At 35.5% G+C, this 20,560-nt stretch overlaps 1 protein-coding gene across 1 annotated transcript; it reads left to right on the plus strand.

Moving 5' to 3' along the window:
• Positions 1–592: 592 nt before the first annotated feature.
• Positions 593–6,783, plus strand: LOC121430932 (prostamide/prostaglandin F synthase-like). The gene is made up of 6 exons (XM_041628364.1): positions 593–844; positions 1,513–1,578; positions 3,173–3,311; positions 3,776–3,891; positions 4,714–4,789; positions 6,605–6,783. The coding sequence occupies exons 1-6, from the start codon at positions 791–793 to the stop codon at positions 6,757–6,759; spliced, it is 606 nt and encodes a 201-aa protein (XP_041484298.1). The 5' UTR covers positions 593–790; the 3' UTR covers positions 6,760–6,783.
• The last annotated feature ends 13,777 nt before the right edge of the window (positions 6,784–20,560 follow it).

A 20,560-nucleotide genomic window follows, 5' to 3' on the forward strand; every position in this document is an offset into this window, starting at 1 on the left:
ATTAATTTTTCATTTATTTAGGCCTACAATTCTTATTTATCATTTATTGGTTGATTCATATTTTGAAAGGGTGGTTGATATGAGGGTGACTATATTTTTTGGTTTTGAATTCACCAATATCATAATTCGAAACATCTGACAGTCCACGTGGTTCACATGGGTTACGAAGGGACATGCAAACATACAAAATCATATTTCATGGCCCAAGGTCGCAAAAAAAGTAGTTTTAGCAAAATATAAATTGACCAAACTCGGGGTTTTCGTATATAGCGTTTAAAAGGTGTTCGGATTTAGCGAAATTTCATTTTAGCTTTATACAACGCTTACAAACAAACATTTGGCATTTCATAATTTTGCCTTTTCATAAACATAATATCTTACTTTCGAGAATTTATATGGAAACCTGAACGCGGCTTGTACTCGAAACGTAAAAAAGGGCCTATCAACATGTCAATGAACATCTACTTCGGAAAGCTTGGAGGCTGAGCCTGTTTTCTAAAACATCAAAGTGTGAACTCATCCGTTTGATGGTCAGCAAATAATGGACCTGACTGCTAAGTGCTCGGACTTATTATCTATTATTCATTACATAGATTACGAAACCTCGTTAATTAAGAATGCATGTGACATTGTGCGTGCGGATGCCTGTTGACGAGATGATCGAGATTTATTCTCAGGCGCCAGTACATATCTTCCATTTCTGGTTCAGAAGACGTGTTAAAACGCGGCAGTGAGGGTGTTCGGAAAAAAGGCTTCTTCCCCAATAAACGAAAAATAAGTGTCCGTTAAGATGGATTCCCAAAACATTGGAAATAATATCATTGAAAACGTAGAGACAGGCGAGGTAAGACTTTTTCTTTTTATGTCTTCTTTTGCTTTTATTTTGCTTGTGTGATTTTTTTATAATGAAAATATCTATTACAATCATCAAAATGGTATAAGCGTAAAATCATGACATTGAAATAATCGCAGTGCCGATCATAACCTATAAAGTGAGGAGGGGGGGGGGGGGGGGGGGTTGGGAGACCAACTATGGCAATAACAATCTTTTAATCTTTCAATTCTTTTACCATTTTGTTCTTTATAATTTAAAAAAAAATGAAAAATGTGGTACAAAAATACACAATTCAAATTTCATTATAAGATCAGTAAAAAAAAATCACTTTTTGCCAGAAATGGTGTACCAAATAAGAAAGATCGTACCAAACGACGTTTTTTAATACCTAAACTTAGTAATGGGCCATTTTTTTTTAATCATGCTCAGCTAAGCCTATATATTCATTATTTTAAAATTTTTAATGATTTGCTTTTTATTGGTGATGTACAAAATTAATCTCAAATGCCACAGTCACAAAACTGTGATATCTGCATTTTGTAGCAAATCGCAAAAAACCGAAACTTTTATTTCATTTTTCAATTATGAGATTTGATACGTTTGTGTATGTACATACAAAACCTTTTTATGTATTTGTTATTGATTGTTTGTATTGACTTTATTCATGTTATCTTCAGACGACGAAATTATCGTCCCTTTGGAGTGAGAGCGCATGCGTGATTCAGTTCCTGAGGCGTTTCGGTTGCCCGGTTGCGCGTTTCCGTTTTACACCCTGGCGAAGGCATTTTCCGGAAAAGTAGCCAAAAAGCGACTAGTGAAGAGTCTACACACGTCGCTGGTTGCATGCAGCGACACACAGGCGAGTCCACCACCGCATGCAATTTGCACAGTTACTGATCAGAGCACAGAGTTCCTCGGCACTTCATGTACAGAGAGAGCGGCAGTCAGGAGTTAAATCCGAACATATATTAGCAGTAGCGTTGTTTATGATAGTTTTTTTTTTCTAAAAATAAATTATTAACTAAATGAATAGAATGACAGACAAAATCAAAATAAACAGATACTTATAATGGAAAGACAAATTGAAGTTTGATGGATTGATACACTTATAGCTGCCGAAAGATAGATATAGAAGACTGATAAATAGATAGAGACAAGATAGACAGATAGATAGATAGAAATAGAGAGGGAGAGAGAGAGAGGTGGATAGATAGATAGAAAGAGGGAGAGATGGATGGATAGATAGATAAACAGAGAGAGGGGGAGAGACAGAGAGGTCGATATAGAGGGAGAGGGGGAGAGAGAGAAAGAGAGAAGGATAGATAAAGAGAGAAAAAAAACAGACAGATGCTAGAGAAGGAGAGAGATAGAGAATTTGAGAGACAGATAGATAGATGTTAGATAGATAGAAAGATAAAGAATGAGAGAGACAGGGAAGATAGAAAAATCAACAGATAGATAGATAGATATATAGATAGAGAGAAATAGAGAAAGACAGACAGATGGATACATAGAGATAGATGAGAGATAGATAGATGTTAGATAGATAAAGAGGGAGAGAGACAAAGAATATTAACAAATTAACAGATAGATAAATTAAAAAAAATAGATAGATAAATAGATAGAGAGAATAAGAGAAAGACAGACAGATGGATGGATAGATAGAGATATTAAATAGATAATTAAAGAATGAGAGAGACAGAGAAGATTATTAACAAATTAACAGATAGATAGATACTCTAGTTAAAAAATAGATAAATAGATAGAGAGAATTAGAGAAAGACAGACAGATTGATAGATAGATGGATAGAGAGATAGATAGAGAATTTGAGAGATAGATGTCAGATAGATCAAGAATGAAAGAGCGACAAATTAACAGATAGATACTGTAGTTACATAGGTAGGTAGAGAGAGAGAAATAGAGAAAGACAGACAGATGGATGGATAGATAGAGAGAGATAGAGAATTTGAGATAGATAGATGTTAGATAAAGAATGAGAGAGACAGAGAAGATTATTAGATAGATAGATACTGCAGTTACATAGATAGAGATAGAATCCCTTATAGAATTTGAGAGATAGATATATAGACAGATAGAGAGAAAGACAGACATCGGCGAGGCAAATGATCAAGGCAAACATTCGTATTGAACCTGGAAAGTATAAGCTCAGCTGCATTGCAAGTACGGTATGTTCTGCGGATATTAACTTCGGTGCGGACTTTGGATCGCGCGCCCAGCTGATAATGTAAACAAACGTAGACGTAGACTCTTCACTAGTCGCTTTTTGGCTACTTTTCCGGAAAATGCCTTCGCCAGGGTGTAAAACGGAAACGCGCTGCCCGGTTTGTCGGATGGGATCACGTGACCTGTCCCATTTGAAACCGAGGCTTGACGCCGCCAACGTTCGAATGGTAGCTATTGGAATGGAAGAGACTGGAGCGAAGGAATTCTTCGAATCGGGATTTTGGAAAGGAGGTAGGTGCGGATCGATAAAGAGAATATCCATCCCCCCCCCCTCCCCTCCGGTCCCGGATTGGGGCTGTATCATGCACCCCTCTCCTATGTGCTTTCAGTTTTTGAAATAACTTTTTTTTACCCGAGTCAAATATGTATTTGTTTATGATTCTTTGTTTTCAATTATCTTTTTATTTTTTTGTATTTATTCTTTCTACCAATTTAAATTCATTTCTTAAAAAGATTCTCTATATCATATAAGTTTTATTAATATTCATTATGTGAGATCTTGTGTGTGTTGTGGACATGGAGATAAATCCCTTTTAATTGTTTAGGGAAGGGAGAGGGGGTGCTTGCTTTTCGGGGAATTTGCATTTTGGACGGAAAATCTCAATAGTTTAAATTCATATTTGATACCCAATTTTCTGTTCTATTTTTTATGAACGTCTTTCCATTAATAATATCATTATTATCATTGATAACAGAATTATACATTGACCGACAAAAGAAGATATACGGAGTGCTGAACTTCAAGCGGTATACCTTCACGACAATAATTGCCTGCTTATTCACCAAGAGATCGAGGGAGGCAATTAGCAAGGTAATTACTCTCGATTTTTTTTTTTATCTCATTCTTTTTTTAAAATCATTCCAGGGAGTGTTTCACAAAGATTTAAGCATGACTTAAGTCGCACTTAAATGCCGACGCGTACATGATATCCAACGTTATATACGATCTAATGCGATCTTATACGATCTTATGCGATCTTATACGATCGTCTCATGAGGACGCGCGCGCACGACTACGCGTCCTTGGCCTTATGAGTCGATCTGACCAATGCGATCAAGCCTTTCATACCATACGCAACTCGGTACTTAAGCGCGGCTCTTAGTCATACTTATATCCTTGTGAAACACCCCCCCCCCCGCCCGGAGTCTATCCACAATTTTCAAGGGGGTGGGCATTTCTGCTCACATTTTTGTTCCTAAAAAATATAATAATTTGATATTAGTTATCATAAAACCATGACCATTATCATTCTTTTTAAAAAAATCATTTTTTAATTCAAACATCATCAATAAAATGCTGTAACGCACTTTGAGCTATTCTGGAAAAAGCGCTTTATAAAAATTTGCTTTGATTATTTTCTTTTTCTTGATACTACACATAAGCCGATTTCAGCCCATGTTAATATCATAATTGGCATGTACAATGTTTTATTTAAATCAAATACAATTCTATAGCTAATAAAAGCATCAGCATACAATCAAACAAAAAGAAGCATTAATATGTTTAATTATCACCATGATGTCAAACATTTTAAGTTTTCGTTACATTGATATCAGGCCTATCATCATTACCACCTTCCTCTTTTTCTCTCTATGCCCTCTCCCTCAATTTTTTAAATATATATTCTCGAAGGCAAAAAGTCAGGGTATCAGTGGTAACATGAGTGGCGATACTCTTCAGATGGGCGGTACTTTAGTCATTGATAAAGGTAAGCTGCTATATCTTTTTTTATCTTTCTTTTTTGAAATGCTTTATAGTGGACCCCTCCATTCTTCTCATCATATATATTGATACTGATTAAATTTGACATGCATGTTCATTAATATTTCAATCACTTGTTGAATATATATGTCATTTATTCAATGTTGAATTTTGTTCATGCTTTTATCTTAAATTGAATTAATTTATCTTGTGATTATTTGTATTATGTTGAAGAATGAAAAATAAATTGAATTGAAAAAAATAGTCCCTTGATATTTTGTAATGCTAGCACACATTGATACTAATGATGCATATATGATTTATCCATTTGAAATGAAGGATAAAGTAACATTGTTGCATAAAATGCCTTGGCCAAAGGGCATTTAGTGTTGCGGCCATGTATCGAACCCCGGACTTGTGCGTGTCCAGTGAAGCTCATTAGACTACTTTACCTAGAATATAGCAATTTTTCGCACTGCCACGCAGAAAGATTTATAGAGCACAGAAAATCTAGGAAAATGCCCGTCAAATGACAATGAACAGCTTGGAGGATCTTTGTCGAATTTGGTGAACCGAAACAGCAGTTCTTCCTAAGTTTTGGAGATGACGAAAAATTACAAGTATAATGTTTTCAATCACCGATTTTCGACAAAGGCTTCTTGGTTCCTCATTGTCATGAAGGGAATTTGGCAATACATTTTCTATGTTTTTGAAAGCAATCTGCGTGCCGATGCGAAAAATCGCTCATACAAAAAAAGAACAAACGATAACCAATTTAGGTTTTGAAAATCTATGAACCACTACGAAAGTATTCTACTGTAATCATCACTACAACTACTAACAGCATCAGTAGTAGTAGTAATAGTAGTAGTAGTAGTTGTAGTAGTAGTAGTTGTAGTAGTAGTAGTTGTAGTAGTAGTAGTTGTAGTAGTAGTAGTAGTAGTAGTAGTAGTAGTAGTAGTAGTAGTAGTAGTAGTAGTAGTAGTTGTTGTAGTAGTTGTAGTTGTAGTAGTAGTAGTAGTATTAGTTGTAGTAGTAGTAGTTGTTGTTGTCGTTGTAGTAGTAGTAGTTGCAGTAGTAGTAGTAGTAGTAGTAGTAGTAGTAGTAGTAGTAGTAGTAGTAGTAGTAGTAGTAGTAGTAGTAGTAGTAGTAGAGGTAGAAGTGGTGGTTGTACCACTACTACACTCCTACTACTCCTATTACTCCTCCTCCTCCTCCTCCTCGTCCTCCTACTACTACTATTACTACTAATAATACTACTACTGCTGCTGCTACTTCTACTGCTGCTACTACTACTACTACTACTACTACTATACTACTACTACAACTACTAATGCTGCTACTACATGTATACTACAACTATTCATTCTAATTATACTGCTACTACTACTGCTGCTGCTGCTGCTACTATAACACTACTACTCCTAACAACACTACCTCTAATACTAATTACTACTACTACTACTACTACTACTACTACTACAACTACTACTACTACTCCTTCTACTACTACTACTACTACTACTACTACTACTACTACTACTACTACTACTACTACTACTACAACTACTACTACTACTCCTTCTACTACTACTACTACTACTACTACTACTACTGCTGCTACTAATGCTACTACTACTACTACTACTACTCATGCTACTGCTACTACTACTTCTAATGCTGCTACTACTACAATTATTCATTCTAATTATACTACTACTGCTACTACTACTACTGCTGCTGCTGCTGCTGCTACTACCGCTACTCCTAACAACACTATCTCTAATACTAATTAGGGTAATAATCATGTTTTTTTCGTTAGGTGGCAAAGTTCTTTTAGAATTCAAGCAAGAAACACCCGCTGACTCGGTTCCACTGGATCGTATACTCCGCGTCCTTGGTATAGGACGTCAAGGCCGTACAATCAGTATGGAATCTCACACGAGTATCGACAGGGGCCATTGCGATGAATGTTGAACTTTTATATATTTATTTTTGTCTCTATTCAATGGTTTTGAGGGTCAGGCAGTATTTAGGACAAGTTACAAAATAGTTGGTGGTCAGTATGTCCAAGATGGCTTTAAAAAATATAGAGTCTAAAATGGCTGTTATTACTTAGAAATTGGCATAATTCATTTAATATCTGCCTGCATGGGACATATGATTTGGTGTCAAAACCATGGTTTTGAAGGGTCGAATAATACATAAGGACACGTTAAAAAGACAATTAGAAGTGCAGTATGTCAACAAAATCCAAGATGGCCTCTAAAATGGAGTCTAAAGGGCTGCTATTACTTACAAATTGACAAATTTCAATTAATATCCGCATGGGATGTAAGACTTTAGTTTCTAAACCATGGCTTAAAGCACTAGCGTACCTACAGGGGGGGGGCAGTCCCCCCCCCTGACGAGCCAAAACCCATGCAAAGGACATATCCCTGCCCCCTGACGAGCTTGAAATACCTTTTATGCCCCCCAGGCCTGACAAGCTTGAAGACCTTTATTGCCCCCCCCCCCCGACGAGCTTGTAGACCTTTTAGACTCCATCTATAGAAGCCATCTTCGATTTTTGGACATACCGGATCAATGTCCGTTATTTACATTTGTCCGTATGTATTATTTGACAATCTAAACAATAGTTTTAGACAACACAATCATATCTCTCAGGTTGATTTTTAATGAACTATGTCAATTTTTTTCAATAACAGCAGTCAATTTAGACTCAATTTTTTGAAGCTATCTTGGATTTTTTTACATACATCACTTACTCTCTTTGTAACTAGTTCGAATGTATACGTTGGCTCTTTAAACCATGGCTAAAATGCCAAATTCTTGATCGCATAGGCGAATATTAAATGAACTATGCCCATCTGTATGCGTCAGTAGTCATTTTAGACTCATTTTCTGGAAGCCATCTGAGATTATTGGACATGCTTGACCATTGACTGTCCTTGTAACTTGTCCCAATGTACTACTTGACCCTTGAAACCCCTGAATAGAAACAAAATTAAAGACATTCAATTTTAGTATATATACGAATTTTCGATTTTTAGGCTTTGCAGCCATTTTTGGACGCCATCTTGGATTTTTAGATAAACTGGTCTGCTTATTATCACTCTTATCTGTATTAATATATATTTTTACCTCTTTAAACCAGGAAATATGCACCGAAATTGGATGTCTAGGGTGGATAATGAGTAATGTCCATTTTTTGTGAATGGCGTCCATTTTGGACGCCATGTTAGATTACTGCAAACCCTCAAGGAGGATTTATGAGGACTTTAGTATGTTACTATAGACATACATTTAATTCCGGGCCTATACTGAAAAAAATGCTTGTTACCCCAGATTTCCATGTTCAACCTAATTTTCTTGGCCTATATGATTGTTGTTATAATTTGCTGAATACACGGTGAATGAGGTATTTACTCCGAGAAGTGCCCATAAATCAATGAAATACGTAGGAATTAACATTTGAAATTCACTACCTTTGAATATACGAGTTTGTGACAATATTTTATCATTCATGAAGAATATGAAGGATTTATTTAACTCCAAAATACTGTAAATGATGTTTTATTAAAGTACTCCTTATATGAGGTGCATGATGATGTTTTCTATTTTATGTAAGATGCAAACGATGTCTTTATTATTCTACTCTTTGTTTTATATGGAGTTAGTGTGTGTGCAGCGCTTTGTAACCGAAAGGAAAAGGCGCTATATCAAATGACTTTTGGATTGGATTGGATTTGTTTTCATCTATTTTTGTTCTGTTTTTTTTTCATGAATGCTTATTTCGAGTCATGTTTTAGTCAAACAAGTTACTTATACGTATACCTACAATGTTATTTTAAATATTTTTTTGTGTTTATGCTTAGTTCCTACTAGATGTATAATTATTATCAATGTAACATTATATTCTGTCAATTTCTTTTTTGTTATGCATAGTGAAAAATAAAACAAACAAATTTACTTTGAAAAAAAAACCCTTGTTTTTCTACAAACGTTTTGATTAATGTACATAAGTTATATTGATATCTTTGCTTGTATTATAGTCCTTCCATTTTCGATGAATGTCATTTTTGTCATTGATATATATGTATATATATATATATAGATATATATATATATATACTGCATATATATTACCTCGAAACACAGTTTTTGTTTGATTCATTCATTTTCATTTTTTGCAAAGAAAATGCTCCATTGCTACATAACTTTAGAACCGCGAGCTAAAATGTTGCAAGTTTTGTATCTATTAAAAAACTTCAGGCGAATCATTGAGGGCCTCACCCTTTAGGGAAAAAACGCTCCCTAATAATTATCAAGTAAGAAGGGCAATGCGAGTATTTTTTACATGTGTTTTATTCATATGACAGTAATTAACAGGGAAAATGAAAGCAAGCCTTTAAAATTTATAGAAATGTGGACTAACTACTCAAGGTTTTCACTCCCCCCCCCCTTCAAGGCAGAATGTTTTCTGTTTGAAGTGGGCCACTTGGCTTGATCAAAATAATAGTTTCTGTTTCATTTAGCATGTTTAGTTCTTTCAATAATGTCCGTGTCTTTTTTAAACAAGGAAACGGCGACCAAAATTGTACGATATACCTAACAAAATAATATGAAGAACTATTGCCTAAGAACAAGACAAACTGTAAACAGAAACAATATTGGATGATTCATTGAAATGGCAATAAAGCCTGTACTTTCTTTAGCAAGGATATTAACATAACATTAATGTACACAAGGTTAACGCTTTACAATTAGTAGTCATACAGAATTCTAGAATTCTAACATTTGCTTAATGACGTGCATATTATACCACATTCGTTTTGCTTAGGATTATAGGATATACATGTATATAGAAGTAGGCATAAAGTTAATGTAAAATTCACTGAAACACTATAACTGTCGACTTCAGTTCACCTCGTAGGCTTCTCGGTGGGGTTTAAACATAAATACACAAATTACTTCCAACAAATTAATAAAATCAGGGAATCATTTTTTTTAGTTCCGTCCATCATGTCCATGGAGGCTATTCATTACATTAACAAGTACACTATATCGTTCAGTCACTTCGCGAAAGCATCTTCTGATTTAGGATTTTTATCAACATTTAATATGTGTATCACTCATCCCTATCTCATAACCACTATTACACGTCCACAAAGTAAAAAAAGATGTTTCACAATTTTTGTGCACTTTATCCAAATGACAACAAAATTCTAAATAATCCTGGATAAAAATACATATATTCATCAAAATTTTTCACTGTTAACATCTTAAAAGGCGATCCGAGTTGTGCATTTTTTTGCATCTGAGATGTTTAAAAGCTGCATCGGTTTAGTGTGTTCAAAAACCAAACGTCGAGGATCCTTATGTAACAAGCTTCCACGTTGGTAAGCTTTCATCATAAATTGGGACCTTTCGCAATCATCACGGACGCTAGTATTAGGGTCCCCTAACACAAAAGTTAACGCTTAATCATACACTTGATTTTTAAGATTGATTGTGCATTACAGTCAATAGTATCAAACGTAGAAAACTGCTCTACGATCAATGCTAAGCTTTGTGTAACAGGGGGGTTACAGGCCCTACAAATCTGCTTTTCGTGTGCAAAATCCCTTTCCGCGACACCCGTAGCGCATACATGCATGTATATTACGACTGATGGCTGGAGATATTCAAAATGCAGGACCTAAAACAGTGTAAAATACATTTATGACATGGAGAATAAAGTGGTTTTTCAAACAAATCGAGAACATATTGAGTGAGGAAAAACTTACTGAATGAAGGCTTAAATATAGATCATTACAGTCCATCGAATCGATATTACATTTAATGTGGATTATTGGTGGATCACTGGCAATTGATTTCATGGATAAGATCAACCTCTCCAGCCGAACATTTCGCATGCGTTGATATGTACACATCATATGCGATACCTTTGAACTCGTTTCCTTTTGTTGCTTTTGTTTCTTTGTTTCTTTTGTTTACTCCTTATACACAAACGATATGCCTCTCGCACACGATGTGAGGGGCATTATGTTTTACATTCCCAAGAAATGGGGATTAGATTCAAATTCCGGGGGGACCACTTCCATTGATGAGTGGATACCAGGCACGACCATGGGGTTTCGAAAAGTACCCTAAACATGCTAAACAAGGGAAGCAATTCTTTTCCAGATTATGAAAATGCATCTCTTAACAAGTATTTGGCTTGTGAAACCCTACAAGTATTGAATATATTATATCCCTTATTTCAGCATTTTAAACATCGTTTTGACACCCTTATAACGTTACATAGGCCTATATACGTAACGTACCTGCCCACTCTGTCCCCTTTTACGGGTGGTCGCTACTGGTATCCACTAATCAATGGAAGTGGGCCCCCCGGGCGGCCTCTCGAGCTCTAGGAGGAGTCAAATGTGGCTTTGGAAAGTCGTCCTCAATCGGATAAATCGCTGTTACCATAGTAGCAACCAGAATTTTGCACACGAAACGCATATTGAATGTTTCCGTCGCAGATGCGAAACGAAAAAAAAATCTCATGTCACACAATTTGCATTGCAGGACTGAGTTTTACGACCATGATGACGGGCCCAAAAAGTCCCTTCCAAAGTCAACTACCGTTGTAAATAAGCGTCCGCGTCCTCAAACGAAAGGTCGGGAATGATAATTGTCAACAACGCAGTTTTATAGGACTTTCTACGATCTTGTAGGTTTCCCTTAAAATTCCCTTGAATCGATTTTGTTTATAATGGGCATGCATGGCATTGCATAGAACGGGAGGTCAGAAGCATCCACCTACCGCAGAGGCTTCTCCTTGTCCTATAATCATGCTGCATGTCTCTAACGGTTTCGTTGCATATCATGATTCCTTTTCAGGTCTGGCATAGGTGAGGATAGTACCCTCGCGACTCTTTTCCGCAGATGCTTCTGGAACATCCCTTGTGGGATTCGGTGGGGAACGTATGTCTAATGTGACTTCGGGTTTGGCATGTCATCATTCTGGCTCTTGTTCACTTTACCCCCTTCATCCCCTCTTGCTGATTCATAGTTCTTTAACTGGCGCCATCGAGTTTCTTTGCAGATCCGATCTTCATCATGGCAACACGATTAATGGCCCCTGTCTTGTCCGGTATGGTATACAGAGCCGTGTCAGGTTGGTCGTCCGATGGCATAGTCGGATTATGAATAAAACCATCACTGGACTGATACAAAACATTGTCGATTATTTCGTCGTGTTGGATTCCTGACGACCTACCAACATCATCAATTGTCGCATAATAATGGTCATCGGTTGCAGTTTCCTCACCTACTACTTCGCCTTCTGGATCATTGATATCACCATCGTTGCCTCGAACTCGTTTTCTGTTCCCTGTATGCCTGATCACAACAATGACCACAGCAAGAATAAATAATTAGGGTAGACCCGGAAATGATAATCATTAATATCGTTTTAAGGTTACTATCTTCTTTTTCTGTGTGTCCATTCCCCATCTTGTTAGGGATGGTAAGCTGATTCCTCTCTGTTTTAACCACTGCTGATACTGTCTGGGTATATGTTTCTGGATTGATTACAGGTGTCGTTGACGGGTTCACGGGAGAAGGTTCATGGAATTCAATCGTTGTTGCCATTGCTGTGTTCTTCTCTATCTTTGACGCCGCCGTTCTCACTTTTTCCTTCATGTTATTAGTTGTCGATGTTGCTTTCGATGAGCTGCTTCGGGAAAGGACAGCCGACGTGTGACTTTCTGTTGATGATACCCGGGCAGGTATGTAACATACGATGTTTGAATTGGTATCAGTAAACGGATTGAATTCAACCATGACTGGGTCAGCAATCGTGTCAATGTCAAAGGATAAAGTAGAATCATTGATTAAGGCTGCGATTTCTCTAGTCCCATTTATTGTAACATTTAGTCTTATTGGCCTTTCTGCATCAAAGTTGTTTAGGTGACAATTTACATTTATTCCCGACTGTTCAGAATCATCAGGGGAGGAAGGCACAAAGCAAATCGGGCATTCGATTACATGGATATCGAATTCACAAAGCGGTATATTTTTATACTGGCAGACACATTTTGCCGACCCTGCTTTCATTCCGTGAATATTTAGTTGAACCATTCTCGAATATATCACCAAGTTTTGCACTTTTAAAAAGTTATTGTTGTCATTATATAATCTTGGTTTCTGCTTACCCATTCTGGTCTCATTGACAGCCGCTAACAAATTTTTATTTGTTGTATCTACCCAATAGATTTGGGTCCTGTAATCAGTATTGCAACGCAAAGTTATATTTGCTCCGGCATTTACTGCAATAGTTTCACGGAGGAAGTCACCCTCTGCGTACGAAAGAAATCCAAAAGTATACATTGCAATAAAAAGAGCCATCTTTTTAAAGTGATTCAAAGCCATGTCGATCAAGTCAATGTGCCATGTGTCAGTAAATAAAGATATATATTAGATAGCCAAGACAGATAGCCAAGCGCGATTGGTCCATAGCGCGTCACGTGATATGATTGAAATCATTGTATTTTCCCAGCAGGTCCACCTTCGATGAATATATTGACCAACTGGTATATGAATATATTTTTCTACGTGTATGGCGCCCTCTTGTGGATTAGATGTTACCATGCATTATCGGTCTGCCTTGGGTCCTTGACCTGGACTGGGCTCTAACTTAGATATAGATATAGGGCTAGGCCTAAACAAAGTTGATTTGAATAGAAAAGGGTCATTCACTGCGTTAGACTAACGTTACTTAGATATCTATAGATCAAGATCTAACGTTAGATCTATACCAGTTCAATCAATCACTGTGAATATCATAAACATGCTGCACGCATCCTTAGGCCTAACTTTATCTTCATCATTAGAGGCTATCTAATATAACAGATATTGACTGATGGGATGTGTAAAAAAAGTTCTTTGGACCACCTAAAGGATTACTATTTTCCCTCGTGATCATATTTTCCCTCAGCGCTGCGCGCTTCGGGAAAATATAACCCCTTGGGAAAATATGAATCCGGCGGTCCAAATAATGTTTATATTACACACCCCATTAGTCAATATCTGTATAATATTTCCTGACTATATATATTTTTTCTTTATAAAACAGCTGTTCGTCGACTATCGTACAGTGAAATGTTCTCACTAATAACACCCTTATGCAACACACTCCTCAACTGTACAACTGTGTGTCAACTAGTTTACCAAACGTTTTCCGAAAGTGTGGATAATATGAACAGGAACTTGATCTTGAAAAACCATTGGCGCCTTTTTATACAGTGATATAGCCGTGGTGTTGGACAATAATTATCCTCCACCTCAATCTACAGTAACTTAAGTGGTAGGAATTAAGGAGCCCCTCCACCTCCCCAAAAGTCAATAATTATAAATAGATAAATAAATAAAATAAAAATAAACAAATAAATGAAAAAAATGAAATTAAAGAAAATTGTAAAAATAAATGCATGAATAAAATATTAAAATAAATTCAGATAGACAAATGAAAATAAAGAAATACACAAGTATACATATTGATTAACATAAAATAAAACAAAATTAATGAATATAAAAAACAAAAAATAAGTGGATAATGAAATAAAATAAAAACAAGCAACACCCCCCCCCCCCCTCCACAAAAACATCATAAAAACCGAAGCCAAAATTCTACTCACAGATGTTATTCCATTTAAAACATATTATTGCCACTTTCAACATCATGACTAGGTATTTATAAATATTCTATTATCATGATTAACTCAGTTGAGTAAAAAAAAAAAACCCAGTATAAACGAATGTGATCTTTGCAGCTTTAGCCACTCTATGTCTTTCTGCCCTATCACTGATATATAGAGGTTCTGTAATGGATGTTTACAGTCTTGGTATTGTGACATCACATGCAACCTATCCAGATCGTTCATGTGATCTATATATATTTTTAAAGCAAGTTTCTGACAAGAAAATGATGATAATGATAATGTTACTTGTGTATTTGATAAATAAATATTCGAAACAGGTCATCTTAAATAGGTTTCTATGAAAAAAAATATTATAAAAGTCGGAATTTATAGTGTCTACTCGTAACTCGTGTCTGCATTTGCTTTGATGTAGAAAATTCTGCCGCGTTATTTTTTAACGTAATTACCCCTAAACCTAAAACTTTCTATCCTTTTTATATTTGTATTACAAAATAAGCCTTTTAAGATCATGAAGATCATGACGAAGTTTCCCTCTAAACATTCTATCCATGTCTACCGCATAAAAACTCTTTTGCTCGTATAAGTATCAGAGAGGAAATTCATGTGCTTGAGATTAAGTTTCGCTGTGGAATTTAGTTTCATATCGTGTTTTTTTTTCTCTCCATTCCATTCCATTCCTTGTTTTTATTTGGCAATAAGTCATAATTGACTATTTTTGCCACTCACTGTATAAAGAGTGGGGTAACAATTTTATTGATTAATATTACTTTTATTTTTATTTTTTTCTCTTTTTTTCAATCATTTCTTGTATATTCATTCTTTTTTCTATGAAAAGACGAACAAAAAAAAACATTTAATACATATAAGAAGAAACGATATAAGGTCGTTGATCGACGATCTATATTATATGAAAGAAAATCATTCTAACAAGGGGGGGCTAACATTTCAACAAGTTTTTCTGTACTCTGAATTCTCAGTGTACCAAGCATCATTTGTTATTTATTTATTTTTTTTCTTTACAATTCAAATAATCTTAGTGGCCTAAGATAATTTTCTCTCTCTCGACATTCTATGTTTCTTCTATCAAGGAAGCTAGAAATAATTGCAAATATATTTGTATCAAGTACAGCCTTCAGGATCAATGTACAATAATACAACGTACATACACCATGTACACTGTTATTTGTTTAATAATGGCTAATTAAATGGTGCCATATCATATTCCCTTTGGAGATAAGACAGTAAACAAAAAATATACATACTCAAGTTACGTCGTATATACACTCGCGACTTCAATATTTCAATAATCATGATAATGTATTTACAAATTATACTGATCATATATCAAAGTTCTACCCTAAACTTCCGGTGATGTCGCACTGCAAGCCTATTGTAATTATGACCTTTGTATGATATTTCTGTTAAGCGATACGAATATTACAACCACAATTTCTTGTCATTTTGGCCAGCATTCGGAACAAAAAGGGTACGAATTCGCCTTGAAATAAACGCAGTGTTTCACATTCAAAGTTAAATTGAAGAGTAAAAAAAAGCACAACATAACTGCTCACTACGACAAAGAAAAGAAACGTTCAGAATTGAATTTGCATTTACTAAATTTTATAAATTGTACAAAAACTTGCTAAAATACCGAACGATCACACAACCATGGTTCAAAAGGTATTTATTCAATAAAGTTCAAGTTAAGTCAGGGTCGATCAATTCGCATCACTATTTAACCATTGCGCGCTGATATTGCAATATTGCACATTCGTACTATAAAATGCAACAAGCGTAATAATTAGTTTTCTCCCCTACCTTCAAATTAGATAAGCTAATAAAAGGCAATAGCTGTTGGATAACATCTTTATGATAATGATTACAAGCATCACTGGTGCAATATGGAAATCTTGAATCAAATAAAATAATATCGGAACAATGTCATTATCATCCCCCCCCAAAAAAAAAAATGATTCAACGGGCAACGAGTTGAGGAACTATCCAGTTGCCTGGCATTTAATGCTAACTTGGTATACATACATGTACAGTTGGTCCGCAGTCTTATGTAACGTAGGTCTGCTTAATTTAGATAAATTGCCGTTTGGTACTCCGTAATAACCACTAAGTGTAATTGTTAACTAGTCCTTGACCGGTGCAAATATGGTCTTATTTTTAATATGTCTTCTGTCATACAGCACTTTTTCAATTAGTGACTGCATGTACAAATTCTCTGATCAACATGTGAAGACATTTTTCTTTATTGAATTCATTTATAATAAGGTGTGGTCCTTTTTTATGTTGGCGAACTTTAGATAACGTCTTATCCTCGGCACACTCCGTTGCAAGCGTAAATGGGCGAAGATCTGGGCCCAAAAGTAGGGGGACCAGGGCCTGGAAAATTGGACAAGCAAAAAAAAAATGTTATCACCAAAATGGAAGGTAATTTAATTTAAATAAAAAACTTGACAAGCAAAAGAAAAAGTTATCACCTAAAATGTAAGGTCATTTAGTTCAAAATACATGTATTATTCCGATTGTGAAGTGATGTATTTTGCTCCTTCATAAAAGAACAAAAATAGTAGGGGGACATTTGATATTATGTCCCCCCCTACTATTTTGGTAGGGGAGCGCGTCCCCCTGTCCCCCCTGGGCAAGCGTATAGACTAGTCGGGGGATCTTTGGTAGACCATGGAATTTTTCGTCGCTCTTCATGAAATGGATTTCTCAGCATCATCTGCAGCAGTAATATAAAGCTCCCGTGATTATAGCTCTCTGTATACATCGTGTCCCTCGGTCACACGATGCAAAGAGTAAAGGGCCAACACTTTCTGGCCTGTGCATGCCATTGTCAGAGATAGAGAATTCTAAATTCATGATCATTCCTTTTGTCGAAACGTCATTATCCCCGACTGTTAAAGGGGAAGTTCACCCTGAAGAAAACTTTGTTGTGAAAATAGCAGAAAAAATAGTAAAAAATATTGGTGAAGGTTTGAGGAAAATCTGTTAAAGAGTAAGAAAGTTATTAGAGTTCAAAATTTTGGATTTGTGACGTCATAAACGAGCAGCTGCCCCATGTGTTATGTAATATAAAATGTATGAATTTCACATTTTGTATGGTTCCTGATGACTTAATTTTGTTTTCTTGTCATGATCGGGTGTGAAATGATTTGTCTATTGATATACAAAAGTTACAGTGAAAACCATTTTCAATTTTCTGAGAAAATGACATTTCATTAATTTTTTACCATTCGCTATGTAGGAATGCTGCTCGCATATGACGTCACAAATAAAAAAATGAAATTCTAATAACTTTTTAATTATTTGATGAATTTTTCTCAAACCTTCAGCAATATTTTTTATTATTTTTTCTGCTATTTTTACAATAAACTCTTTGTCAGGGTGAACTTCCCCTTTAAAGTCTACGTGTTTATTTTCGCACTTTCTTGTAGTAAAAATGGAGAAAGTACTCAGTGTGGAATAGTTATAAGACATGTAGTTATCCTCGACAGTCCAGCGTTTTCCACGACTTTCATATCGCCAAATATGGGTCACGCTCTGATTGTGAAAATGCTAAAAATGCGAGGCGTCTACCATGAATTACACAATATTTTTAAGTCTTTAAACCTATTTCCGATAAGTTTACTGATTCGAATGGTCGAATATCTCTTGATGATCTTATCTCTTGGTTGCCGTCATTCTACACTGAAAATGAAACAGTTTTAAGGACGCCTTTTAAGACGGTAACACCAAGAATTATATAGCATATTTATAAGAAGGTGCTGATATTTCTTTCCGTTTGGTAGTGAGCTGTGTGTACTGAAGTCGTCGTCGGAGACGAATTAGAATGTCGAATTCAACACATCTGTCCCTATCGTTGTAATTGATGCATTAGGCCTAATTGCCACCTTGATGTTGCCAGTTCGGTTGTCTTGACATTCTTTGAAGGAGCCAGAGAAGGCCCACTCTAAAAATGGAACAGTCTTTGAATTCTTAAAACCATATCGATCGATTGGGATAGGTGCCAGAGAAGCTTAGATTTACATTAGCCGACAGATATGTCTCTGTGACGTTCTTCCAGCATTGCGTGTGGGTATAAAAGGAGCACTTTTACCTTTTACCTAGTATGTACATACACCTTTAACCTCATAAGCATATTACTGAGGTTTGGCAATGCAGCATGGCACACTAGTTTTTCAGCACTGCACAAAGTACGAAAATACTCTACCCAGAGGTCTGTACTACACCCGGAAGAAGAAGAAGAAGAAGAAAAAGTTCGCAAGGGTGCTGACGTAAATTCATTGAGTCACAATATAGATATGGCATAATGATGTGTTACGTATACTGTTATTATTCTTATTATTTTATTCGGCATTTCAACAAAAAAAGTTTACAATCAATTTAGAAGAGAATGTACAATTTACAGAACAAGTCCAGGTTGCCTGGAAAGGGAAAAAGTTAGATTACTGTAGCCCGCAGGCTATTCTCCCCGACCTGGACTTGTAAACGCCCCAAGAATAAAAAAAACATGTATATAGATTATTATATTAATACAAACAATAATTCATATAGAAAAAGCATATTGAAATTGATATGTATAAGAACAATCAAATATAGTGTGATTAGAAACGTAATTACAGGACAACTTAAAGAAGTTGTAGTAAATTGGTATTTAGATATACATTTAAATTGGCCAGGTAAATATAAACTTTAAAATGAAGTACATTGTATTTGGAAAAGATGCATGAGCAGTAAAAAAAAGGAGAGAAAGAGAGAGAGACGCAGGCATGCAAATAATTATAGCGTATATGTGCTTCATGATACAAACATGATATTTAAAAAAAGAGAGCTGGGCAAACAAGAATACTGGATTTAATCGGGAAGACATGGTGATTGAATACTTTATTTGCTCGTCAGGACTCCAGCTATAAGAAGAAAAAATGGTTTTCCCCTTTTTTGTATATGCTGTTACGACAATGTAACTATTGGAGAGGCAGTTACAAAAGCGTTCCAAATTTCGAGCGAGTGCTGTTTGATTTTCCCTTGCGATGTATACCGAGTTATTAACGTTAAGAGCTCGCTTCTTTAAAGGTCAAGTCCACCCCAGAAAATGTTGATTTGAATGAATAGAGGAGAATCAAGCTAGCATAACGCTGAAAATGAATCAAAATCGGATGTAAAATGAGAAATTTATATTTCAAATTTTCGCTTTTTTTTACAAAACAGTGATATGCATAACTCAGTGGCATGCAAATGAGGCAGACGATGATGTCCCTCACTCACTTTTTCTGTTGTTTTTTATTGTTTGAATTACACAATATTTCATTTTTTACAGATGGCTGTAAGGACAAACTTGACTGAACCGTGTATTATCAAACAATGCTAATCTCATATATTCAGGGAGGAATTAATCGTTGAAGGCGATTTCTTTTCGTTTTCTATATCTTGTTATTAAAAGAGAATATTCTTTTCTCTCTGTTTCACTTGTTTTATTCTCTACAATTATTGCTGAATAAAATGGAGCATTTTGTTCAGTGTCCCCCTTCCTCATCATGAAATCCTTGTTTTAACATGTTTAAATACAGTATAAGAAGACCCTTCGAATATAATTTGATAGTTTTCATCTATTTGAGCATGAGGTTACACGGGCCTAATAACTGGCAGGAAAAAGATATTCATTCGACCCAACCCATTCTCAATTTTTTAATCTTATATTGCTGATTGACAAAAATGAATAAATATGATGGACAATCTAACACTGATTCTAGGGAGGGTACCTATTGATCTTCCTTTTTTCCAAATTAAAAAAGATATATCACCACTCTGGAACTATTTTTTTCTTTTAATGGCGGAAGAACTAGGGCCATTTCACTCTCTCAAGTGATGAATTTCCATTCCATTCCTTGTTTTTATTTGGCAATAAGTCATAATTGACTATTTTTACCACTCACTTTATAAAGAGTTGGGAAACGATTTAATTAAATAATATTATTTTCATTTTTTATTCAAATTTTTTTTTCTTCCCTTTTTCCAATCATTTTTTGTATATTCGTTCCTTTTTTTTCTAT

The sequence above is a fragment of the Lytechinus variegatus genome, chromosome 17, assembly GCF_018143015.1.
Source record: "Lytechinus variegatus isolate NC3 chromosome 17, Lvar_3.0, whole genome shotgun sequence".
Lineage (NCBI taxonomy): Eukaryota > Metazoa > Echinodermata > Echinoidea > Temnopleuroida > Toxopneustidae > Lytechinus > Lytechinus variegatus.

What these genes read in the sequence shown, in the direction of transcription:
- LOC121430932 (XM_041628364.1), top strand. Translation starts at nt 791, where the DNA reads ATGGATTCCCAAAACATTGGAAATAATATCATTGAAAACGTAGAGACA. An exon ending in ATCGGGATTTTGGAAAGGAG is followed by an intron (nt 3,312 to 3,775) that starts GTAGGTGCGGAT and finishes CATTGATAACAG; the next exon opens with AATTATACATTGACCGACAA. An exon ending in CGAGGGAGGCAATTAGCAAG is followed by an intron (nt 3,892 to 4,713) that starts GTAATTACTCTC and finishes ATATTCTCGAAG; the next exon opens with GCAAAAAGTCAGGGTATCAG.